Source organism: Mauremys mutica, chromosome 4 (genome assembly GCF_020497125.1).
Source record: "Mauremys mutica isolate MM-2020 ecotype Southern chromosome 4, ASM2049712v1, whole genome shotgun sequence".
NCBI classification, from domain to species: domain Eukaryota; kingdom Metazoa; phylum Chordata; order Testudines; family Geoemydidae; genus Mauremys; species Mauremys mutica.
In genome coordinates this window covers 104,364,640-104,391,367 of record NC_059075.1, presented here as the reverse complement: position 1 = coordinate 104,391,367, position 26,728 = coordinate 104,364,640, and the positions used below count along the sequence as shown (strand labels likewise).

General features: G+C 42.8%; 1 protein-coding gene across 1 annotated transcript in view; it reads right to left on the bottom strand.

Annotated features, from left to right (window-relative positions):
* OTOG (otogelin) overlaps window positions 1-20,675 on the bottom strand; it is a 153,969-nt gene extending 133,294 nt beyond the window's left edge. Inside the window, exons 1-7 of the mRNA XM_045012732.1 lie at window positions 20,597-20,675; window positions 7,840-7,932; window positions 7,293-7,447; window positions 4,597-4,715; window positions 3,953-4,158; window positions 2,399-2,529; window positions 510-616 (exon numbers count right to left, since the gene is read on the bottom strand). Coding sequence (XP_044868667.1) covers window positions 510-616; window positions 2,399-2,529; window positions 3,953-4,158; window positions 4,597-4,715; window positions 7,293-7,447; window positions 7,840-7,932; window positions 20,597-20,615 — 830 coding nt within the window. The 5' untranslated portion in view covers window positions 20,616-20,675. The remainder of the gene's footprint in view (window positions 1-509; window positions 617-2,398; window positions 2,530-3,952; window positions 4,159-4,596; window positions 4,716-7,292; window positions 7,448-7,839; window positions 7,933-20,596) is intronic.
* Window positions 20,676-26,728: the final 6,053 nt, after the last annotated feature.

Here is a 26,728-nt window from a genome sequence, read left to right as displayed (position 1 = left end):
CATTTTAAATCACAGTCAGAACAGTTCAGACAAACAGTGGATCAGGTTGCCAGATGACAGAATAATCTTCAAGGAGTGTAGATTTTTTAAAAAATCATTGATTGTCTCTCTTTGTCAGACTAACATATGTTTTGTGGAAGATTTTTTTTTGTTTGTTGATGCAGCAATCCTGCACCATTAGAATAGAACATACTGATTATAGCATAGCATATACAGTAAAATTCATACACACTAAAGGACAGATAAATTGGATAATTTAAAACTCATTGAAAGTTACTGGGCCTGAGGCTTTTCTCACTTAAACCAGAGAAATTGAGAATAACTCCATTGAATCTGTGATGGTATCTGGGTATAAAGCCAGGCCCATTTATTACATCACAAGAACTGTTAGATACAAAGTGTTATGCAGAAAAGACATGCATTGAAGGGTCAGATATATTTTCTGAAAAGATGAAGAAAATGTTGTTGTTATCTACCAGCTTTTGAATTATCAAAAAATGATTACTTACATGCAGAGGTCATTGGTGCAACTGGCCATGAAAGGAAGAGGACTCACATAATCATGACATTGTTCAAATGGGGGCCATAGTAGTGTATTACACAGAGCATATGCCTTCTAAAAAGAAAGAGATTGCTGTTGTGAAAGGAATGTTCTTAAAAACATAAGCAGCATAGCATACGGTGCAAAAGCAAAACATGTGGCATGCTCATTAAGTAACCTCAGGCTAGGAAACAGTTTCTGGATGACTAGAGAAGGAAGAAGGGAGTGAGGTGTCTATTGTTCCAAGGCTTTAGTTCAGAGTCCCCCCCAAAATTGCCTGTAACTGAGGTGAAATGGGATGGGGTCAGCAAACATGATGTACTGGGAGCCCAAATTTCTCTCAACAGGACTGCTTTCCATCCTAAGCTTGTCACAACATTGACTCCTCAGTGCTGTCTGTTACTGTCTGTACAATCACTGGATATGGACCAAGATGAGAACCTTAGACTCTGTGTTAGAGCTCAATCTGAATGCACTCAAAGTTGTAGTCTGTGTTCTGGTAGGGCCCATTCTAAGCTCAGTGCACGTACCACCACAAAAAAACTTCTGCACGCTTTAAACATTTACCTGTCATCAATAAAGGCTTCAAACCCCTCCTGCCCTGAATTGAGAGGACCAGACAACCTCTCTCAAATATACCTTCAGGCTTCACAACATGCCCAAGGGTCAATACACTCTGGTTCTGTCAGCCTAGTGGGCAAGTTCCAGCATCCCCTGGCTGCAGACACCCAGCGTGTAGGTCAATTAAACTATACAATAAAATGCATCACAACAAAATGTAACCTCTCAAGTCATCTGTCACTGGCTTCAGTACAAAATATTTCATCTTGGGGGCTTCCCCAAAGCACATCATGTAGAGGGGAAAAATATTGGAACTGGGGTGGGCAAAAGGGGTAATAGCTAAACCCTTGTTGCTGCCACTTATGATGCATTCTGTCCTTTCTCTGAAAAAAAAAATAGCTTTGCCTAAGGATGGATTCCAGGATTGGCCCTTTGGTTTGCAGCATTTCACTGGTACAACTTGAAAAAATATTGCTCAAGAATGTCACCGGAGTTTTTCTTCCTTGGTTACAGAGATGAAATTTTGGTCCCCAGTAGCAAGAAAAGTGCTTTAATCTCTTTAAGCAGCTGTTTTGGCACCAGATCTAGAAGAAGCCACTGGCCTGGTTTCCAGGCTGCACCTTTTCTTATGATGAGACAGTAGAATGTGCCAAAAGATCAAGGACTACATTACAAATTTAAAAAAGAGAAGGCACATGAAAAAAGCGCAAGAATGAACCACTCCAAACCCCTTTCTAACTAAGCATAGTCTATGTCTTTGAGGCAGTGTAAGGAAAAAATATGCACCTTGGAACTAGATGACACTAACATAAACATCATACCCAATACTAAAAGTTTTTGACTAAATCCTGCACTCTGAGTATTAAGTGAGAGAAAGAAGATGGCAGGAGAAGCAATTCTCCCTCAACCCAGTATTATCCCCCACCCCTCCCATAGAAGTAGGAAGGCAGAATCTCGCTATAACACTTGAGTTGAGAAAGGCAGACATTTAAACCCACCAGCCTGCACTGCACACCATATCCCTGAAAAAACATATCTAGCCCCTCAGCCAGCTAGTACATAGGCTGCAGTGAGCAATAAGCAGGAATAGCAAATAGCGATTTGCAGTTTGCTCCTGCTTCACAGTCTCTCTTCATCTCCTTCTTCACAGCCTGCGGGGAGGAGTCCTGCTCTGCACCACAGCATTCCTGTAGCAAAGGACACACTGGGCAGCATCTTTATTCTCCCTCGATGCACTGACCAAGACTCTATAAGAATTACAGACTGTTAATTTCTCTTGTTAATTTTGATTCACACCTGTAAAGAGTCTTGGCTTTGGGTCAAACAGGGTGGCTCATAGTTAAAAGACTTATCCCAGTCAGGTGAGCCCTGTGGACGGTTTTCCCTCCAGCTCTCTACAAACTCTGCAATGTCTTCAGTCAATTTTCCTAAGAAATACACACAAATATTAAAGCATCAATTTGACACAGAACAACAATAACCGCATTTGTATAGCCTCTTCCATCCGAGTACCTCAGATCTTAACAACCATGTCAAAGAATGACAGTCTCTTTAAGAGTTGGGTCAGCCCAGGGGCCTCCCATCCGAGGCTGCAAGGTGAGGTCGATAGCCTGAAAGTCCGTATCATGACCAGCAAGGTCTCAGCTTGTTAGGGAGGCCCTGTGGTAGGCCCTGGAGCTCTGGAAATAGCCCAACTGGTTGGTGTCTCCCAGGCAAATGACCTGGAAAGTGAGAGCTGCAGGGAGCAGAAAGGCTTCTACAGAAGACCATGGATTAAGGGAAAGAACCCAGTTATATGAAACTCCCAGGAAGGGGCCTGGAGAATGAGAACAACAAGGAGTCCCTGGGTCAGGGCAAGGGCTTGAAATGTCAGAGAGGTGAGGGAAACACCTGTGGGAACTATAGCCCATGTTCGGCACAGGAAGTGTTTTTTGCCTACGTTTTTGGTTTAACCAATAAAGTGTGCCTTGAGGCAAGGACTGAAACTGACTATAGTATAGCATTCATCCTTCGTCGAGCTGGGTGAGGGTAATTTAAAGGACCAGCTGGGAGAAGGCAGCTAAGGGCTGCACTCTGCAAGAAGCCATTAAACTTGAAAGCCCACTTCAAAAAGGTATAGAAATAGTATCATTTTTATTTTTGGAGAAAATGAGACAGAAAAAGCTTAAGGGCAAGAATTTAAAAAATGACTAGTGATTTGGGGATTTCAGCTTGAGATACTTTAAAAAAGCCTGATTTTCAAATCGTACCAACCAACCACCCTCTCAAAATCTGGACCATCTCGTGCCTCAGGTTGGGTGCCCAGAAACTGAGGGTCTGAAATCACTAGTAGAAATCTTGGTTGAAATGAAATGACACATTGCTTGAATTTTTGGTGGTTTTCTTTAATTACAAGTTAAAGTTTAATTATATACTGACTTATCCTCCCAAAATAGTAGTGGTATTTTCAGGTTGCCAGAGACTCCTTGGGCACTTAGAGAGAGAGGAGGGAACACTGTCAAGTGTAAAGAAAAAACCAAAATTAATTAAAAAATCCACCTATCTACTTTTTAGGTTCCTAGAACCCAAAGTATGAGTACAGTTCTAGCCGAGTGCTGAGCTGAGTTTATTTTGAAAGGCATCCCTAACCATAACCCTGGAGCCAATATTGAACCCAGATATCCTTACAGATAACACCTGACAGAAGGGTTACAATACCTTATTTTAATTTCAAATACAGATCTACTTTTAAAGACAAATTAAGATTACCATAAAAACTACATTGAAGGGAGTTATTTTTTGACCAAGAAAATTAAAGTGAACTGAAGCAAACCTATATTAACATCATAACAAATATGTAAAAATACTCACCATAACTAGTCTCAAGCTCATCCTGCAGTATAGCATTGTTGTTTCCACATAACCCATGTGTTTTGCCCAAGTAGTCTGGTGTCAACTTTATATAGACTGCAGATGTACCATCCCAAGCCAGAGTGAATGCATACCGGTGTCTAACTAGGATGTATCCAGCTAGTTTTTGGATGTGTACATTTCCTATAGCACGAGGTAACTGAACTCTATGAAGCAAACATAATTAAAGACAAAAGAGCAAAGAATTTTTATATTTTTAAATGAAAAAAATCTCCATGTAAAGGAATTATTACTCAGTGATTTAATGACTTCCCTATAAACTTGAGGGAAACTGCGCTTTGAGTAACACTGATATAAATCTAGAGTAACTCAATTGAAGCCAACGGAGTTATATCAGATTCACATCCAGCTCCAAACATGAATGCAGAAATGTTATTGTCTAATACCACAACATAGTTTAAATATCATTCTCCTAGTGCGCTACTTTGTAAACTGCAGAAATGTTACCATCAATATGGATGGCATATTTGCTTTTTAGCTGCCAATAAGTGATGCTGCTTATATGTAAGCTGATGTAAACAATGTCATGAGAATTGATTCAATGTGAAAACAAAACATACCACAATAAATGTGAATGTAATTACCCAAATCCTTTGTAGATGACCTCACTGCTCAACTTTATTTCTTCATCTCCAGAAAAAAATAGGCTAACAGACCTTTTGCAGGAATAGGGTGAAGATTTGCATTCTGGATCATTATGAACCTGCCAAATGATATTATTGGGGAGAAGTTACATTTTAATAACATTCTCAACATTCCCTATGCTGCCCAACTAATACGTTCTGTCCCAATCATGACTTTTAGCAATGATCTCAAGGGGCAACAGGATAGTTTGGTCACCATGGCTTCAGTCCTGGGTTTCTCCAAGACTGCCAAAAATTGTGATATGCTGCACTACAGCTATGCCGCTGTAGTGTAGATACCTGCTATGGAGCTAGAAAGAGTTTTTCCATCAACCTAGCTGCAACTACAGCTACATGTAACTATGTTGCATAGGGTGTGAAATTTTTCAGTTTAAGATATAGGGGTAGACCTGGCCTAATTTGGCCATCATCTTCTCTCCAGACTCTGAGCCTGATCATATCCTCCCAGTTTTGCAGTGTACAAAGCAAATTCTATTTAAGATACAATGCTACTAACAGGAACTGGTGACTATATGAGTTGCAGTTGACAAAATGATGCAATGAAAGTTACTGCTTTCCCTCGAGTTTAGCCATTGGAAACAATGGCAATACACTAACACAGAAAAATAAGTACACAGCAGTGGCATGCTTGTGGGAGAAGGAGATCAAAGGTTGGCTTCATTGGCAGAGCATAAAGGACAGGAGAAAAAATAAGGAAGACCAATCAAAGATGCAGGAAAAAGCAGAATGAAGTAAGGTGCTGCGTGCAAGGACAAGAAGTTTGAGCTTGCTGGGCAGTGCAGTGGGAAGCTGTTGAGGTGACTCAGCAAAGGGCAAGGGATTAGAGAGCTGAAATAATGTGTGGGAAAGACTATTTAAATTTTTAATGTATAAAAATAATGCACCTGTGTAGCGGGGTGGTTACCTGCTCCTGCCCTGAGGGTTTAAAACAGCCCTGGAGGAGGGCTGTGGAAGGGCAAGACACCTGGGCTGATTGGGAGAAAGCAGGCTCAGCTGGGGCCATGCCCCAATCAGGGCCCTGCTGGCCCTATAAAGGCTTTTGAGCCAGGAGCTCAAGCAGACAGTCTCTCTCTGCATTCAGAGAGAGAAGGGTCTGGCTGTAGGGAGCTTAACCAGGTGTCTGGAGTGAAGCAGGGCTGGGGAAAGGCCAAGGGGGCTGGGGAGCTCCAGCCTAGGAAAGCCCCAGGCTGCAGGCCTGGTAAGGCCTATTAGGTACTGGGTTGCAGGGGGCAGCCCACGTATAGCCAGAGGCAACAGGTCCAAATCCCTTGCCTGTGATGAGTGGATTATACTGCAGTCTGCCCCAGTGAACAGGGGCTAGATGGAGACTGGGCAGTAGCCAAGACTGAGGCAAAGTGGGGATAGTGGGTGGAGGTTCCCCTGGGAGGGGGAAACACAGAACTGTGGGGTACTTCCAGGGGGCAGCACCCAGTTAAAGGGGCACTAGGGTCCTGGAAGGGACATGTGGGGGGGGTAGCAGCAGCAGGACACCAGCCTGCAGAGGGTGCTCCAGAGGCTGGATGAGCTAATTCCTTGAATGAGACCAGCAGCAGGCGCCGCAGCAATGAGGCCTGCATGTTTACAACCTGATAATTTAACAGTCTCTTAATTTATGTATTTGATGGAACTATTTTTGAAAGATGGTCTGTCTCAGCTTCTTCTGTATTATCAGTAGTAGCTCTATTTCTATTAAAGATGAGTTAATATTCAAAATTTGATATTTTAAAAATGCATTTCATAGTTATGAAACTATGCTGCTTACATACTGCAATGACAGGCACTACAGAAACTCTAATACAGATATATAGTAGAATTTAAAATGAGTTTGATTATCTGGTATTACATGGCCAAGTCCCAAGAGGTGCTGAGTACTGCAACTGGGAGTTGTGGGAATTCACTGAGCTTGGCCAAATATGAGTGAGTGGAATTGTGACCAGGCACTTTAGCTATGGTTCATATGTTCAATTGCACCCACAGAAATCATGAAACCACAGCTGCCAAACCTGAGTGGCACTGCGAGCCCATGCACCAGGTCACAATACCCAGAGTGGGAAGCCAGGCCCAGCCCCACAAGACAGAAGCTGCCACTGTGGGATGAGTGCAGGGTGGGCTCACTATCCAGCTCCCCAATCCTTCCACACTGGACTTGGTTGGGATTAGGATTGTGGTGATAGGGCAGAGGGTGCTGCTGCAGGTAGTTGGTGCCCCTCTTGACTATAACTCAATATGTCCCAGAAAAGTTTAGTATAGTGCCCCCATTGAATTGGGTGCTGCATCCACCTCTGGTGCTCAGCACCTCACCTGATCATGCCTATATGTTAATACCATTGATAGGGGGAGGGATAGTTCAGTGGTTTGAGCATTGGCCTGCTAAACCCAGGGTTGTGAGTTCAATCCTTGAAGGGGCCACTTAGGGATCTGGGTCAAAAATTGGTCCTGCTAGTGAAGGCAGGGGGCTGGAATCGATGACCTTTCAAAGTCCCTTCCAGTTCTAGGAGATTGGTATAGCTCCACTTATTACCTTTTTTTTTTAACCCTTGTAACTTGTCTACAGATCATTTTTCCCACTTACAGATAACTTGTGAGTTTAATGCCCTGTGATAGTATGAAACTGACTTTAAAATGCAGTCTCCCACCTGTATAGAGAAACTCTGTTCATCTATTTCATTCTGTCTCACAAGTACATATGTGGATTTCCCGGAGAAATAATAGTAGAGCCCATCAAAGGTTTCAAAATGGTATTGGCCCCATGTTCGGCATATGTTATCCCTTTCAGCACCTGTGTTGTGCACTAGGCAGACAAAAGGAGAGCAATTTGAAAAGCATTAACCTTTCATTTTTTGAAAGAACAGGAAAGTTTAAGAAACACAATGCATTTGTGCTTGGGCTTGCAGTCCCACTACAGGATACGTGCAACACTCAGGGCGGAGGAGATACGAGCTAACACTTCCAACTCTTTGGGTATCTCTCTGCATAACTCAAGGCCAGAAGGACAGCAAGCAGTGACTGGGAGTTGTGCAACTCCAGCTCTGCTAGTGTACGGGCTGTTCCCAGGGCAGGGAGTGACGATGAGCTTTGTCTTTTGGCAAAGGATGTCCATGTGGCTGTGGGGCCTGTATACTCTTAACCCATCCCTGGACAGATTGCATTGTAATAAAGAATCTTTTTTTTTCCCCTACACACCTGTCTGGCATCTTGATCCACTTGCATTAAATCGACTGCAGTCACAAAACTCTCTGTGCACACATTCACCTCCATTAAAACACATGACTCCATCTAAGTGAAGAAACAAGGCTTATTACAAACTAAGTGTGATAATAACTTACATTAACAAGGCCCAATTCTGCCACTGAATATAACTTGCATGTGAGCCAATGGGTATTAGCTGTGCATCTGAAGACTGGATAGGCTGACATCTTTCAACCTGAAGGATCCCAAGAGCTTCACAAACAGTATTCTAAGGCCTGGTCTACACTGGTGGGGGGGTCAAACTAAGGTACACGACTTCAGCTACGTGAATAGCGTAGCTGAAGTCGAACTACCTTAGTTCGACTGACTTACCCATCCTGATGCCGCGGGATCGAAGTCCGCGGTTCCCCCGTCGACTCCGCCACCGCCGTTCGCGGTGGTGGAGTTCCGGAGTCTACGGGAGCGCGTCCGGAGTTCGAACTATCACGTCTAGATTAGACGCGATAGTTCGAACTCCGAGAAGTCGAACTCTCCACGTCGACCCGGTGGGTAAGTATGGACCTACCCATACAGGAATAACTTCACTATTGGAATGCAGACACACATGGCATGGAGGACTGCAGCCAAATGAACAGTGCAATACACTACAATTCAGGCTTGGAAATTCACCAGAGAAGATTTATATTCGATAAAAAGGCTATGGCATATCAAGGCACTCGTAACCCACCTATCACTGGAGTATCTGGGAGTCAACACAAGGATGGGAGGATATCTTAGCATCTAAAAGACCCCGAACACTAAAATGGATGAAGAGCTAAGTCAGCCCTGCCAAAATTCAAACCTGTTAGTCCATGGAGTCTAGATATGTCTAACTGCTAGGCCACTAGTAATTCCCATTCCTTCTGATAACTGGTACGTGTACCAGTCACAAATCAATCTTACAAATATGGACCTGAATCAAAGCAGAGATTGATGCTTTAGTTTCCCTAGCTACTCTCCAACTTTTCAATGTAAAATATTTCTATTCATAAAAGTACAATGAACCTAGAGTATAGAAAGCAGAAACATTTTGATTTGTAATGGCAACTTTGGTTTATCCAGAGCAGATCTCTATCAGAATCTTTTGGGCCAAATTTTCAAAGTACGGCATATGATGTATGACCAGCAGAAATATGCATTTAACTACCAAATTAGCACCTTGAATTGCAACATTGGGGGCCAAAATATCTGCATGGGCATTTTGATGGGTTTGCCTGTTTTGCCCATCTTTATCCTTTAAAGTTTGAGCTTACATGGAAAATCACTGACTTTTAGTAACCATACATAACTCCAGTTACAAATCTGTCAATTTTATCTCCACAAGTATACAAAAGTAGAAAGATAGTTTATAATATCCAGAGAAGAAAAGCTTGAACATCATTTGTATGAAAATAAATGCATCATTATCATTTTAAGACTGGAGCCCTAACCAGGCAAGTTGAACTTTGAAAAAAGTAGCCTCAGGTAGGTACAGCTTTTGGATTTGGCCTTTTTTGTTTTTACTTATTTTTCCCTCTAAAAATACTTCAGTCTTTAGATAGAAGCATATTTTTGCTCATACAATTCTTATAACTCACAAGTTGTGTACAGAAACACAATATAAGGTCCAGGTTTCAGTGGAAACAGGTACTGTTTTCTTCTACTTCTAGGGAACATTTCAAACATTAATGTCAAATCACAATCAATAGTGTGTGCCGTCAGGGAAGGCTCCATGTATTTTGCCACCCCAAGCACAGCAGTCAGGCTGCTTTCGGTGGCATGCCTATGGGAGGTCTGCCGGTCCTGTGCCTTTGGCGTACCTGAAGCCGCGGGACCGGCGGACCTCCCACAGGCATGCCGCCGAAGGCAGCCTGACTGCCACCCTCACAGTGACTGGCAGGCTGCCTCCCACAGCTTTCTGCCCCAGGCACACGCTTGGTACGCTGGTGCCTGGAGCCACCCCTGTGTACAGTGACATCATGAAGTGTCCTGATTCACTTCAGCTTTTGAAAGGGATGACTGTGTTATTTAAAGTTTGAACTTTCTCTACCCTTAGAGATACTAATATGAAGCCCAACCCTGAAAACCTACATGCAAGTACTGTGATTGGTTTCAATGGGCTTGGGCTCGGGCTCGTGAGTGAGGCTTCAAGGATTTGCACCCATGTTTTATGATGCAAAGTCATCTCCCATGCATTGTTTTCTTCCAAATATTGGCATTCCCTGCACACAAATACAAAAAACACAAGGACCACCATAAACTCATTCTGACCTATTTTACTAGAATGGATGAATTCTATTTCCTGTAGACTAATTTTAAGATCACAAATCAAAATGTTTTGACAAGTCAGGAAAGGATGCATTCCTATTGCTTTACTGTGGCTGTCTTTAGCAAGATAGCAGCTAAAGACTTCAACAAGAGTAATTTACCAGTAAACTTAATTTCAAATGCTATTTTCCTGCTTCATTTCCTGTCCTCAGCTAGAAGTTCATTTTATTGATATTTTTCATTACCAATTTTATACAAACACCTGCTATAGCAGGTGCCTAGTTTATGCCAGCACTAGAGAACTTCAGTAAAAAATACCATTATAGATAGAACTATATGGCTCATTTTTTCTTCTTAAAACTTTAATTCTACTAATAAAAAATAATCTGAAGTAAAGCTGAGCATTGAAAGGTATCCTGTGAGAGTGATCCAGCCAAAAGTAACTGCAGCTTCAACAACAAAGAGAAATTAAGAAATTTCAAGTTTAATGAAAAGACTATAACGTCCATATTAATTTTAAAACTCTTACTGGAGTTTGATCTGATTTTCAAATGGGCCTCAAAAATGACACCCAGAAGTTTTGCATGGGCACCCATTTGCACAACTGCCTTTAAATGCATACACTGGGTAACTGCATCACCCACTACAATTTCCATGAATAACCCTTCTAAATAATGGGCTAAATGTGGGACAAACTGAACTATGGCTATACAGGAATTGTCCTATGAGAGCATAACCACTCTGAATCCCGCCTTTTAAAACTACATGGAGTTGGTTTATTGATCACAGTACAAGTTTCACTATAAAATGCTCACACTTAAAATCTTACAAAACAGAAGAAATTTGATCTTCTTAAGAATTACTCCCTTTCCTTAAAATTGCACCTATGCTGGCACCAGTAAGATTTCTCAGAAGAGGAGAAACTTTTTGTCCAAGATTTTTAAAAATAGGTGCCTAAATCCATACTTGGTAACCTAAGTAAGTGGTCTGATATGCAAAACCTGCTGAGGACCTAGCACCTCCCATGAACTATAATTGACTTCAATGGGTGCTGCTAGATACTCAGCACTTTTGCTAATTAGACACCTAAATCTATGCTTAGGAGGCTAATTTAGGATGCTATTTATGAAAATTTTCACATTCAACTGCAAGTGTTTCCACTGTCTTCACAATTAGTCTACAGAAAGAAGCTGTGCTTTTTCCATATTAGGCACACTGACTTTCATGAAGGGGACTCTGACATTTCAGCCTACCTGTATGTAAGGTAAATGTCACCTTATCTAGAAGTTCTCATCTGGGGAATTAATTTTAATATAATAAATGTTATATTTATATAATATTTATATTGTTTCACAGTACAAGTTTCACTATAAAATGCTCACACTTAAAATCTTACAAAACAGAAGAAATTTGATCTTCTTAAGAATTACTCCCTTGTAATATGGGGTGTATGGGGTGTTGGGGGAGGGGTAGCACCTCTGGTGTAGGGGCATGTCGTGTCCTTTCAGGGCAGCTCGTCCACCTTTGGTCCCCACCTGTCACTCAGCTCTCACCTGTGGCTCCCTGTAGCTGTAGCATGCGCAGCGGCCACACCCCGGGCAACAGCTTCGACAGGCTGGCTAAACCAGGTTGAGGGTAGCCGTTGGGCTTAGACCTCCGGTGAGATAGGGCCTTGTCTATCCCGAGCATGTGAAGACAGACTCCGGCGGATTGAGCGGATGAGACCTTCTAGAATAGGACCAATGGTCATGAAGGCGGTTTCTGCAAGCGGTGTGGTACGCTAAGAGCACGGCAAGACGCGAAAGATGCCCTGGTCAACCACTGCGCCCAGCCCATCTCCAACCATCTCGACTCTTGTCCTGCCATTGGAGCAAGATGGGATCTGGGAAGAGAGAGTGAGGCTGACTATGCGCACCTCTCCCTCACTTTAATCCAATCCACGCGCAAGTCTTGACATTTCCTAACTTCCATAAATTTCAGAGTCCTGTGGCGATGGGCGAGCGACGAAGCAGCAGGTGTGGATACACTGGGAGCTGTAGCCACGGACCTGCACACAGGCGGCTCAGGTCTAATGGTCGTCTTCTTGCTGATCGAAGCAACAGCTGGATTCGGCGTCTACCTGAGTGACTGAGCAGCCCTTTTTAGGACCGCACTGCTCACCTCCATAGCAAGAGGAAGGGGCTAGAAAAGGTGCCCTAAACATTGTTTGCTTCACAGAACCCTGGCCAGCTTACCGCGGCTGGAGGGGATCCCATCTTATGCGGTCGAACAACAAAACTTCAAATAACAAACCGCAAGGTGACACCACTCATTATTGGTACATGGAATGTACGCACGCTTCAAGATAACCCCTCTGCAGATCGACCAGAAAGAAGAACAGCCCTGGTCGCTAGAGAGCTCGCAAGATTTAACATCGATATTGCAGCCTTGTGTGAAACTCATCTAGCCAACGAAGGTCAGCTCACAGAAATAGGGGGTGGTTACACATTCTTCTGGTGTGGACGTAGCAGTGACGAACGTCGTGAATCTGGAGTTGGCTTTGCGGTTAAGAATCAACTTGTCCGCAAATTTGCCAGTCTTCCCAAGGGTGTGAACGACCGACTCATGACACTGCATCTTCCACTACCAAGAGGAAAGCAAGCTATACTAATCAGCGCTTACGCACCCACAATGACGAATCCGGATGAAGTAAAGGACAAGTTTTATGAAGATCTTGATGCCCTACTCTCATCCATGAAGCGTACCGACAGGCTGATTCTACTTGGCGATTTTAACGCAAGAGTAGAATCTGATCACTCTATCTGGGATGGCGTCATTGGAAAAAATGGAATCGGCAAATGTAACAGCAATGGCCTACTACTCCTGAAGACATGAGTGGCTCATGATCTGATCATTACCAATACCATCTTCCGCCTGCCCACTCGCAAAAAGATGTCCTGGATGCATCCACGCTCCAAGCACTGGCATCTCATTGATTATGTCATTGTGCGGAGGAAAGACAGACAGGATGTAAGGGTGACTAAGTCCATGCCGAGTGCTGACTGTTGGACTCATCATAGACTCATCTCTAAATTAAGCCTTTACATCAAGCCAAAGAGACGTCCGCAGGGAAACAGAGCTGTGGTGAAAAAGATTAACGTCAGTAAACTGAGGAACCCCAATACAGCAGCTTTACTAGCAGAAGATCTTGACAACCAACTCTTAGAGCTGCAATTAGAGGAAAATGCTGAGAAGGACTGGGAACGCTTCCGGAATATTGTGCACTCTTCTGCACTAAAGGTTCTTGGACCCTCACACAGGAAACAGCAGGACTGGTTTGATGAAAACGATGAAGAGATCAAGGCCTTACTTGCTGAAAAGCACCGCCTTTACCGTGCTCATCAGAACGACCCGTCGTCATCAGCTAAGAAAAATGCCTTTAACAACACTCGCAGGACCGTACAGAGCAAGCTTCGCAAGATGCAGGACTCCTGGTTGAGTGCCAAGGCAGGTGAAATCCAGATATTTGCTGATAGAAACGATGCCAAACGGTTCTACGAAGCCCTCAGATCCTTGTACGGACCTCGGCCCTCAGGGAGCTCTCCTTTACTGGATTTAGATGGTGTAACTCTCATTACTGAGAAGACTCTGATTCTACAGCGTTGGGCTGAGCATTTTCAATCCGTACTGAACCGCCCATCTTCCATTAATAACAAGGCGATTGATAGAATGCCCCAGGCGGATATCAACCACAGTCTGGACGTTCCACCATCAGAGACTGAAATCCTACAGGCCATCAGCCAGCTGTCCAGTGGCAAGGCCTCAGGATCTGATGCGATCCCAGCAGAAGTTTATAAGGATGGTGGTGCAGTGCTTGTTGACAAACTCACTCAACTGTTTCAGTCCTTCTGGAATCAAGGGTCTATTCCTCAGGAACTGAAAGACGCGTCCATCGTACACCTCTATAAGAGGAAAGGAAATCGAAAAGTCTGCGACAATCATAGAGGAATATCATTGCTTTCCAGCGCAGGCAAGATCCTTGCACGAGTATTGCTGAATCGCCTGATTGACCACCTGGAACAGGGTCTATTACCCGAGACACAGTGCTGCTTTCGTAAAGAGCGTGGCACTGTGGACATGATCTTCGCAGTCCGACAGCTCCAAGAGAAGTGTCAAGAGCAGAATCATGAACTGTACACCATCTTTGTGGATCTCACTAAGGCTTTTGACACTGTCAGTCGTGAAGGTCTGTGGCATATCATGTCGAAGTTTGGGTGCCCTGATAGATTCATCCTGATGGTACGTCAGTTCCACAACGGCATGACGGCTCGTGTTCTGGACGACGGAGAAGCTTCAGAGGCCTTTCCCGTCACAAATGGCGTCAAACAAGGGTGTGTGTTGGCACCGACGCTGTTCAGCATGATGTTTTCAGCCATGCTGTCAGACGCCTTTCAGAACAGTTCCTTGGGAGTCAGCCTGAGATACAGGACTGATGGGAAACTGTTCAACCTGTGAAGACTCCAGGCTGTCACCAAGATAAAGGAGGCTGTGCTACGAGACCTCCTTTTTGCTGACGATTGTGCCCTGAATGCTGGATCAGAGCAGGAAATGCAAACCAGCATGGACAAATTCGCAGCAGCATGCGATAACTTCGGCCTTCTTATCAACATAAAGAAAACCGAAGTGATGCACCAGCCAGCTCCGAAAGCCCAACGCCAAGAGCCCACCATCACAGTGAAGGGGCAAAAGCTGCAAGCAGTGGACCAATTTACATACCTTGGCAGCACCCGATCCCGCGCAGTGACAATTGACATCGAGGTCAACTGCAGAATCGCCAAGGCAAGCTCTGCATTTGGCGGACTGCTGACCAACGTGTGGGACCGCCATGGAATAAGCCTTGCTACAAAGCTTAAAGTCTACCGAGCAGTAGTGCTAACTACCCTGATGTATGCCAGTGAGACCTGGACTGTATACAGGAAGCACGCTAGGCAATTGAACCACTTCCACACGACTTGCCTCCGCAGACTTCTGAGGATTCGGTGGCAGGATAAGGTGCCTGACACAGAAGTTCTTTCCAGAGCAGGCCTGCCGTCAGTTTACACTCTGCTTATGAAAGCCCAGACACGCTGGGCAGGCCATGTTGCAAGGATGCCAGACCACCGCATCCCCAAACAGCTCTTCTATGGTGAGCTGTCTCAAGGAAAGCGATCGCACGGGGGACAAAAGAAGCGATACAAAGATACGCTGAAAGCCTCTCTTAAGTCCCTGGATATCGACATCACCTCCTGGGAAACCCTGGCACAAGACCAATCGACATGGCGTACGCTGATCCACCAAGGCTGCCAGACATCTGAAGCCAGAAGGATAACCCTAGCACAAGAGGAGCGAGCACTCCATAAAGCCAGAGCTGCAAATGTTGTAACAGTGGTGCCCACACATGTCTGCCCGACATGTGGCAGAACATTCCGTGCCCGTATTGGCCTTACCAGCCATTTGCGGACGCACCGTGGACAGCTCACAACCTGATAGATAGGTCTTCTTCGAAAACGATGGACGAACACCATCATATTGTTTCAACAATATCTGAAAGCAACATTTTGACATTTCCAAAGTGAACTATTTAATTCCATGGGGGGGCGGGGGGGAAAAAATCAAGATTTTGACTTTTTGTTCCAAACTGGGACAAATACAAATTTCAAAATTTCAAATGTTTTTACAGGACAGAAATTCCATTTTCCAACCAGATCTAGAGACAAGAGACAGTGATTAAGAGGGATTGTCTGAGAGCATAACCAATAACCACCTAATCACTGTCTCTTGTCTCTAGATCTGGTTGGAAAATGGAATTTCTGTCCTGCAAACATATGAGATTTTGAAATTTGTGTGTGTGTGTGTGTACACACACACTTACATGGAACTATTTCAGTTACAAATTTATTTGAGATGTATATTAAGTGGCAAGGCAGAACAATGGATCAGCTCCCTATTCTCCCATTTCTGGATAGCTAGATTCAAGCCCTGGTTAAAGTTTCCTGGGATGCTGCTTCTGCATAATACAGCTGCCCTTGTCACAAAGGTACCACTCAACAGGGCACAGAGTTCAGCATGACTGGAACACTGGGATGTAACCAGTCAGAGTTGAGAGGGATTGGGAGAGCTTTTTGGGGGGTGGAAGGCAAGCTCTGCAGGCTGTGTATTGTGCTGCACTCCAACCTACATTAATAGTTGGTCTTCCACTTTATCAAGCGGCAAAATTAACAATCATTTGGAGAAAGGGGTAGTTATGGGTCACCAGCTTGCCTAGATATATAACCTGCCTTAAAACTGTTTGCAAATGAACATCTGGCTGCTGGGTCAGAATTATCTTACAGCTCCCAGTAACTTGCCCCGTCAAGCTCACTTTTTTCCAGTCAAATTGACAAAAAAGAAGGCTGACAAGGCGGAGTGCTCAGCCTCCCCACTTTGTTTCAAAGCCCGAGAACTTGGTTGCTCCTCTTCTTCTCCACCTTCTTTGGAGCTGCTTGCGGAGGATGAGCAGCTGGGCTGAAAGGATCTTGTCAATTTTACCTGTGAAATTGACAAGAGCCTTCCCGGGGGAAGCCAAAACATTCTGTTATGGTTCTCCCCATACGGATTTTTTTTCCCCTGAAAACCTCCTATTTTTTATCTTTCATCCTGGCCAGGGATGATTCTCCCACCCAAAAATATAAGCTTTTTCACCATTTTCCACCACTTTGTCCATTAGGAGTGAGTAAAGACCACTGAAAATACTCTCCAGGCTGCAAGCATGACTGTGGCAGGACAAATGCAGCAGGTAAATTGTTTGTTTGCTCATTATCATGACATACGTTTCTAACAAAGACAGAGGCCCCGATTTTCCATTGTGTATGATCAGCCATTGTGGACCGTGGCAGGCACAGGAAGCTGCTTGCAACTCACCAAACTGTGAATGCCCAGCCCCTGCCAAACTTAGAGCAGCAGGTGGCCTAATCTAATTTCCCCAGTGGAAACTCCATAGGGAGTTTCCAATAGCAGAAGATCAGCTGTAGTGGAGCTCATCTCCATTACGCCCCCTCCTGCCCCCAGCTTACATCTTTCTCCCCCTTACACTGGTGATAGGGTGAGCATCAATCATAGGTAGTAACTACACCACCTCTGCTAGCTTTACCATAGTGGACAATCCCCCGCCCTGTACAAGAGGAATTCTCCTGTGAGCATTTTCGCAAAGAGCAATTTGGCACTGGAAAATACAACCCAGATTATTGAAAATGCACATAAATCAAGAATGATTTAGATAATGACATAATTAATCCCTTTTGCACTCTACAGCTGCCTTCCTCAATCCCTCCATGTGAAAATTCACCCCTTTGCATAGAGCCTGTGAAACACCGACATACCCCGGTTGTCAGCAGGCGGGATCAAATCTGGGACCTCTGGAGCACAGTGCATGAGCCTCCACTGCATGAGCTAAAAGACAACTGGCTGTTAGCTAAAGCTGCAGAGCAGACTCACTTTATCTTTCTCTCTAAGTGGTCTCTGTGCCACTAGATAGGACAGAACACCACACCCAGAATGTTTGCAGGTTACACCTGTACAAGACTTTTGTACCACATACCCCTTTTTGGAGAACGTAAGTGATGCATAAGCCTACTAATGGGTCTCTGAAGTAGGATAAATTTTATGCATAATAGCCTAGCACCTTTCATTCCTGGTCCTGCCCACTGTCTCCCAAGATTGGGAATAGAACTCAGGAATCTTGACTCCCAGCATGTTACACTAGCCAGTGCCTTTAGCAAAGTGGTGAGATACCACCTTTAACAAGAGTAATTTAGCCTTCAGTGTGAAGGTCATTAGGCATCTGTCCTTCTAGATAAGCTAAATGAAATGCAAATGTCCACTTTGATTGGGTTGTCTGAATTGGTTGAGGTGCTGCTGTGTTCTGAAAATTGAGTGAATCCCCAGATAATAGTTTATACTGATAACAAAATTAGTCAGGTGATCTGACAGTCTTCAGGTTGTCCTTCCTTTCACAAGAAGGTGTGTCAGTGTAAAACAATTAAGTATTACTAGTGCAGTACAGCCTGATTTCAGTCCTGCTTCACTGGGTAGTCACTCAGAAGGCCTCAGATAATGTGCAAGTGGAAACCTGGGTTACTTTAATTTTGTTGCACCTATCAAGTAGCTCTTTAGGCTTTCACTGAACAACCTCTCATGCCAGCATTCAGCTTCCTTTCAATTTGTAATCATCTTAAAAAACCCAACATGTTCTCAAGCCAAATGAATCTTTTCAAACTGGAGTTGAGGGTGTCCTCTCAGCATGTATTTAAGTGTTTCTGACTCTCTCTGAAATCCGGTGCTAGAAATTGCACAGAATGGGATAAATTCGGTTTAGATTTTGCCAGCATTCAAGTGACACAAGTGTGTCACTCTGATTTCTCAATAGCAATGCAATTTTCAAAATAGCCCATGGCAAGCCTTTCAAGACAAAGCAACCTCCTGCATTTGGCAAGCAACTTTTTGATTGCGTGTGCCTGGAAGAGCATTATACAACATGGAACAGAAAGATGGGAGACACTACAAAAGAAATTACCTCTCCCTCTTCCCCACACACATTACACATACCCACATGATTCATCAGTCAACAGTGCTTACTAACAAAACTCTGTATCTTTGGGATATTCTCTTTGAATAAGTGGAAGGATTTTCTTGCCAAGCAGGAGGTTCTGTGCTACAGGATTCAACAACTAAATCTCATATGGTATTGTGTTGTGAGCTGCATATTCTCCCAGGGTATGGAGTACCTCTGAATAAAGCAGGTGAAGCACCATCACGTTGAACATCACAGGTGACATCCACTCCTGTGCAGAGGGCTATGGTATGCAGCACTTAAGTCCCACTTGTAGATCTAAAGTGAAACTTAAGTGGTGCATAGACTCTGTGTTGGCTCTCTCCTCTCCACAAGAGTGAATTTCATCCTGTTTAGACTATTCATTCTCTGGAGCAAGGATCTTGTCTGTATATTTGTGTATAAAGCATCCATATTACTATACTTCATGCTCTGTATAAGTAACTGGCTTCATTAAGACGGCAAAAGTAATCACAATGAGGGTTGAAAGAGAATTCAATTGAACTACACTGATTTATGCCAGCTGAGGACCTGGCCCATAGTTTTCACATGCTAAATGAACAGTTCATCCTCAATGAGATGCTACCTTGCTTATGTGTTTCTCCAGAGTTTCAAGACACAACAATATCTTGTAACTCAGTCATTAGCTAACAGTACTGACCAAAAAGTAATGGGTCATGGTGCTTTATACACAATCAGAGAGGTGTGCAATGGTGAATGGTGACATGCTATTTTTGTTACCTACATATTTATGCAAAATGTTATGATAATGAGCCAAGTCCTGCTCTATCTTATGCTGGTTTAAATTTAGAGGAACTCCACTCAGTTCAACAGAATCCCTCCAGATTTACATTACTAAATATGGGAATAGAATATGGTACCACTGTGTTTGAGAAAACAAATATAATTGAGAAGTAAATATTCTATTAAAAAAAAGCATATGGTAACATTAGATATTGCATAATAAAATATATACATTGCCCATAATGGGAATGGAACTATAACAAGGTTTGGAGAATTAAAACAAAACTGTAACTAGGGATTATAAATACAATATAATTTAATAACTGGGTAATCATTATTTTGAGAATTACTATGCAACTACCTCAACTTAGCCCTAGTGCTCAGTTACAAAGCACAAACCCTGAAAGCCAAAGCCTTTTTAGAATATCAATTTGTGAAAAGCATAATAGAAAAAGCTATAGACACATGCTATTCAAAGCAATAATGTCCCTTTGACCTAATATGCCTATTTAATTTGTAGACTGTTCTTAGGCACTCTGGCACTGTGATAGATTGTGTTCTCTCATCTATTAATCTCAGCACAATAAAAAGTGAAGCCATTGAACATTTGATTTTTATGTGATAGAAATGTGCTGAATCATATATTATTGTTATACCCCATGTGTTTTGGGAACATTTATAAAGCAATGGAGCTAAATCAAAACATACACGGTACATGAAAGATAAATGTCTGCAGAAGGAATCGGAGAGTCTCCAAAATAGATCCTGCATGGAAAAACAAGCAGACCAGAACAACAACCGAAACATAAAATGGAAGACCAACGGGTGTTACAAAAAGACTCAAAGTAGTATCAGAAAGAAGAACATGACCTCAAATTAAAATAATGTTGCTTATAATGTGCAAATAAATTACAAATATATACCATTATGAGAACAGTTTAGCCACTGGTATAAACAGGCAGATTAATCAGGTGAGGCCCTATTATGGTAAGTGCTGTAAAAACATTTTTTTTCCATATGTTGTTCTAATTCCCTGTGTAGGACTTAATACTCATATCAAACTATTTCATGAGTTGTCTATTACTCTTCTTATTTAAAAAAAAAAAAGTAGCTTACTGGATTCTTCACATTTCATACTACGAAAGCTTCTTTCCCAGGATGAGGATGTTGTAGTAGATGAAGAGATATAAACTGAAGTTCCAGGCTCCTTTACAAAAACAAGAAAAAAACCAAACTCATTTAAACAAATTATATTATTGTTTGTTCAAGCTATTTTTCACCTCATAAAATCCAATAGTAAATTCTGACCTTTTTACTAGGATTCATACCTAGATAATGACTCGGAGTAGTCAAATAGATTATGGCCATATTGTGCCATCAACTTTTTAGCAGGGATTAGGATTGTAAATAGATTGGAATAAAGGATTCTTATAAACGAGCCCAGAGCACATTATGTTCCAGATAGTAACAACTTCCAAAATACCAATATGAGCTACAAAAACTGTATCCACACACTCCCCTTTCCCCCACCTCCTAAAAATTACAGCCTCTACACCTTCATGCTTTTATTTAACAAAGGGAATCAGTGCAAACAATTTCCTGTTTTGGACATTCTCATCACCAAATGAAATAGTCCAAGAAATGAACAGCTAGGAATTTACTACTGCAAACTCATTTACCATTGTGTGTTTTCTGTACTCCTGAAACAAAATAACCGTTACTAACAGGATACAGTTATGCAAGGTCTTTTCTTAAAGTAAACATATATTCCATTTTTAAGGTCATGGCCTGATCTAAAGTCCATTGAAGTTAATGGGAGCCTTTCAATCAACTTCAATAAACTCTGGGTTAGGCCCTAAAAGCTTCTTGTCATCTGTGTCTCATTCCCTCTCCCGCACTCTGTAAATTTCCATCATGTATTGCTCAAAAATATAGTCAGGTTCTCCTCTTATGTTCCCTTTTTCCTGAAAACTTCTGCTGTCATCTCCACTAGGCAGCTAAGCTTTCTAATTTGTCTTGTTGTTTTCCCCCATTCCATGTTTGCAAAGTTACTATGGAGTTAGATACCTCTAGATCCAGTTTCCTTCCTTTTCTCAAATTACCTTTTTGGCTTTCATTGTTTCTAGTCCATTTCACATGTGTTCTTCTTTGTTGGCATTCCCATTGCTCTACAATTCTCTTATTTTGAGATTCCTTTTACTCTTTCAATTCCTTTTTTTGGGGGGGGGGGAGGAGGAGCATTCTTTCAATATTAATCTCTTCAGTTTCTTTCTTTCCCCAGGTTGCATTCTGTCCTCCCATCAAGTAACTTAACTATTCACAATGCAAACAACCCCCGGCTCCCAGCTTCCATACTGGGCATCTGTATCACATATCTTTGAATTTGAAATGGAGTTGGTCTAGTCCTAATCTAACAATAGAAGCTCGTGCCAGCACTTTAAAAACAGTTTAGGAGTACAGTCTAACCTTTCAGCCCTGGCCATCATTAATCTAACAGTCTCCAGAAAATTTAAAGAGACAACTTTCTTTAGGACCATTTAATCAAAGGGGCGGCTTCAACCCACAGTCCTATATTATGCATTTCATTATTTTGATAACTTCTTCAAAGTACAAAGCCTTGGAGATGTACAGGCAAATATAATTTGCATATGTTGTGGTTTGGTATTTGCCCAATTTATAGGAAAAAAATGTAGCTTGCATGTACAACTAATATTTTTGTATATATAGATATGAAAAAACTGCAGATACAATTTTATCCATTTGCTTTTGAAGATGTGGCTTCTAGTATCTAGATTCCAATGTAATATATGGTCAGGGCTGGCTCTAGGTTTTTTGCCGCCCCAAGCAAAAAAAATGTTGGCTGCCCCCCCATCCCAGCCCTGGGCTCTCCCCCCCACCCATGCCCCTGCCCACAGCACCCCCCTGCTGCCCCAGCCCTGGGCTCTCCCCCGTCTCCCGAGCCCCTGCCACCCCAGCGCTGGGCTCCTCCCTTCCCCCACCACCAGTGCCCCCCACATACACCTCCTGCCGCCCCAGCCCTGGGCTCTCCTCCCCCCACCTGCACCCTCCTTCCGCCGCAGCCCTGGGTCACTGGTAACTCACTCCCAGGGCGGGTCATTCAGCAGGAATTTTGGATGTGCACAGAACACAGACAGGATTGGTTCCCATGTGGTTACAGAGCTGCAGTAAAGTGGAACAATTTTCAACTTGTGTGATTGGAGGATATCTGGATGACTATTATAAGACTGTCCTCCATACATGGAGGAAAAGTTGAGGTGCCTTTATTATTCTTTTGTTCCACTCTTTCTTTCTATGGGGAATTTGCCAATGCAATATCACTGTCTTCTTTTTAAACAAACAAACAAACAAGGCAATGGCTGTTGAAAATAGCAATTCCAGTCCTAATAACCACTGGGAAGCATTTCTTGCTCAATTTTATCCTACTTTTTCTACAGCAAGTTACAGTGGATCACTATATTTGATTTGGGAGAAATGAAGTAACAGCTGCCCAAACTGAGCTTGAGCACTCCTGAATTTTGAGGTGTTCAAATCTGGAAGGCAGGTGCTGGGTGGGGGGGGGGGGACGACTGTGGGCTCTGCGGGGGAACATGGCAGCATGTATGCAGCAGGGTGTCTGGAGCTGCGCGGAGCCAGACACGCTGGTCTGAGTGGCACGGTAAGGAGTAGGGGATTCTGGGGGGGCAATCAAGGGGCAGGGGGGGTAGATGGGTCAGAGGTTCAGGGGGCAGTCAGGGGACAGGCAGCGGTTGGATAGGCATGGGAGTCCCAGGGGTTTGTCAGGGGACAGGTAGGGAGTGGGGTCCTGGGGGGAAGTTGGGGGGGGTCTCAGGAGGGGGCAGTTGGGGACAAGGAGAAGGGAGGCTTAGATAGGGGGTGGGGTCCTGGGGGGCAGTTAGGGGCAGTGGTCCTGGGAGGGGGCAATCAGGGGACAAGGACCAGCGGCGCTTAGATGGGGGTGGGGTCCTGGGGGGCAGTTAGGGGCAGGGGTCCTGGGAGGGGGCAATCAGGGGACAAGGACCAGCAGCACTTAGATAAGGGGTGAGGTCCCAGGAGGGGGTGATCAGGGGACAAGGAGTGGGGGGGGAGTTGGATGGGTTGGGGTTTCTGTGGGGGGCAGTGGAGGGAGTGGATGCTGGCAGGATGGGGCTTCCCTCCCCCTGGAGTGTCCTGTTTTTTGAATGTTAAAATATGGTCTCCCTACCATTCACAGTGCAACTCTCCACTCTCAGCACACTGCCGCATGAGGTCTCCCTCCTTCCTTTCCCATTGGTAGTGGCCAATGGAATGCTGGGAAATGTAGTTCTTTCCCTGCTCCAGGACTGGCTCTACAGGCAGGGAGCTAACCAAGGAACTACAGCTCCCAGAGCCGCCTGTTGGTTCTTAGCTCCCATGCCGCCCCTGCAAATGGGCTGCCCCAAGCAGGTGCTTGCTTAGCTGGTGCCTAGAGCCGCCCCTGTATATAGTTAACAAGAGACTGTCTATATTAAATGGGATAGTCAGATAACATAGTAACAGATGAGGTATCGGTGCTTGTAATGTAATAAAACAAAACACCCATTTTCAGAACCACTAGTTAAAGACTATTTTCTGTAGAATTTTGTATAGGAAACAAAGTTCAAAATGACCAACCATTTTTTTCTATTTTCTTTTGCAACCCCGTTATAAATAGGGAATATTTTTATATCAGCTCTTGTAAAAAGTGTGCTTTAATGCACCCATGGTCATTAAGTTTTGTTCAAAATCCATTGATATACAAAAGGCATCAAACCTTGTAAAAATGTATCAAACACTACATTTCGAGGCTAGTATGAACATCAAACAAAGGTGTTCACAAAGTAGAAAATGTTCCAAATGCCAAGTCACTTCTGTCTTAATTGCGAACAATTAAGAGCAATACAGAAGGAAGGCCAGTAACAGCATAAAACTATGATTGAGGTTTTAAAAAGTCCTTCAGAACTGTTAAGAGTTCCATCACCCCTCCTACTCAAAGTATCAAATTGCAACCATCAACCCAGCTTTAGTCTTATACTTAACAGAAGAGCAGAGTTTCCTATATATAAGAATTCAAGTGATTATTTTTATTTCACACAGTGCCAGTTACATTGCAGTGTACAGAATGTGCTCATCTGAAGTATAAAATCTAGTTAACCATTCATTTGACATAAAGACACCTGGTATGTCATCTTAACAATTCCCAGTTTCTTTGTTCCAGTACTAACAAGAAGTAATGCTAGTTAACATTTTTTCACATTGGCTCATCAAAAGCAGAAACTTATAAATATAAATTATCAGGAGGTAGCCGTGTTAGTCTGTAGCCACAAAAACAACAAGAAGTCCGGTGGCACCTTAAAGACTAACAGATTTCTTTGGGCATAAGCTTTCGTGGATAAAAAAAACCTCACTTCTTCAGATGCATGGAGTGAAAATTATCTGAAGTGAGGTTTTTTTACCCACGAAAGCTTATGCCCAAATAAATCTTAGTCAGTCTTTAAGGTGCCACTGGACCCCTTGTTGTTTTTATAAATATAATAAGTGGCCACTCCAGAGTCAGATCCAGCTACATTTACCTCTAGTAACTTTTACTCAGTCTCTGTCTTAAAAAGATTATTTTGCAATAGCATCTATTCTAAATATACATTACCACCCTAAACAGTATCATTCAATTCACTCATTTATTCCAGATCTGAAACAGCAGTTCCTACAGTTTTCTCAATTCAGTGATCTTTTACATATAAACATTGTACAATTTTAATAAAAGTAAACAGCTTTTCAATGTCTATGCATATTATACACCAGTTTACAACATGAGTAATCTTTTTGGAAACTATAGTTAAGAAGTGTTGCCAAATTTGTAAAAATTATATTATTCATGAATGTAATGAAAGAGTGACTGGGCAACAAAATGTCATTCAATATTGATGAATGCAAAGTAATGCACATTGGAAAACATAATCCCACTATATATATGAAATTATGGGGTGTAAATTAGCTATAACTGCTCAAGAAAAATCTTAGCATCATCATGGATAGTTCTCTGTAAATATCTGCTCAATGTGCAGCGGCAGTCAAAAAAGCTAACATGTTAGGAATCATTAGGAAAGAGATAGATAAAATAGAAAATATCAGAATGCCACTATATAAATCCATGGAATGGCCAAACCTTGAATATTGCATATAGTTCTGGTCACCCCATCATAAAAAGTGTACATCAGGATTGGAAATGGAGAAGGGCAACAAAAATGATTATGGTTGTTTAAAAAGACTGGGCATGCTCAATTTAGAAAAGAGATGACTAAGGCAGGATATGAGCAAGATCCATAAAATCATGAACAGTGTGGAGAAAGTGAATGAGGAAGAGAGTTATTTATCTCTTCACATAACACAAGTACCAGGGGTCACCCAATGAAATTAACAGGCAGCAGATTTAAAACAAATATAAATCAGTAATTCTTCACACAAGGCAGAGTCAACCTGTGGAACTTGTTGCTGGGGATATGTGAAGGCCAAAAGTATAGCTGGTTTCAAAAAAGAATGAGATAAGTTCATGGAGGATAGGTCCCCCAACGGCTACTTGCCAAGATGGTCAGGGTGTGACCCCATGCTTTGAGTGTCCCTAAACCTCTGACTGCCAGAAGCTGGAATTTGATGACAGGGGATGGATCACTTGATTAATTGCCCTGTTCTGTTCACTTCCTCTGAAGCATCTGACAACAGCCACTGTTGGAAGTCAGGATACTGGGCTAGATGGAACATTGGTCTGACCCAGTATGGACATTCTTAAATTCTTAAATATAGTTAGTTAAACCATAACAACTATGTCCACAAAAATGACCTTAAAATTTGGTTAACTTTATTATTTACAATATTTCATGCTCAAGAGCTTTAACATTCAAGTCCTTTTTACAGTTTTGTAACACACTTTTAGAAGACTCAAAAGGAGGTAGGATAACTACTGTTAATATTACACGTTAATCAGTATCCCATCTCAATAATTAAGTGCTGACTTTAGCTAACTTTTTTTAATCTACCAGATATACACAGTATTTCCCACAAAAGGTTGTGCTGAGTGATTTAGGATCAGTAGTCTAACATAGAAGGAACAAAGAGCCAGTTACTGTTCCCTGAATACCTTTTTAAAGAAAGCCTTTGACTTTATCTGTGGTCGACTTAATTACCTGGTTGTGGCTGTGTAGCATATTTTTCTCTCCACTGAACTTTTCCAGAAAC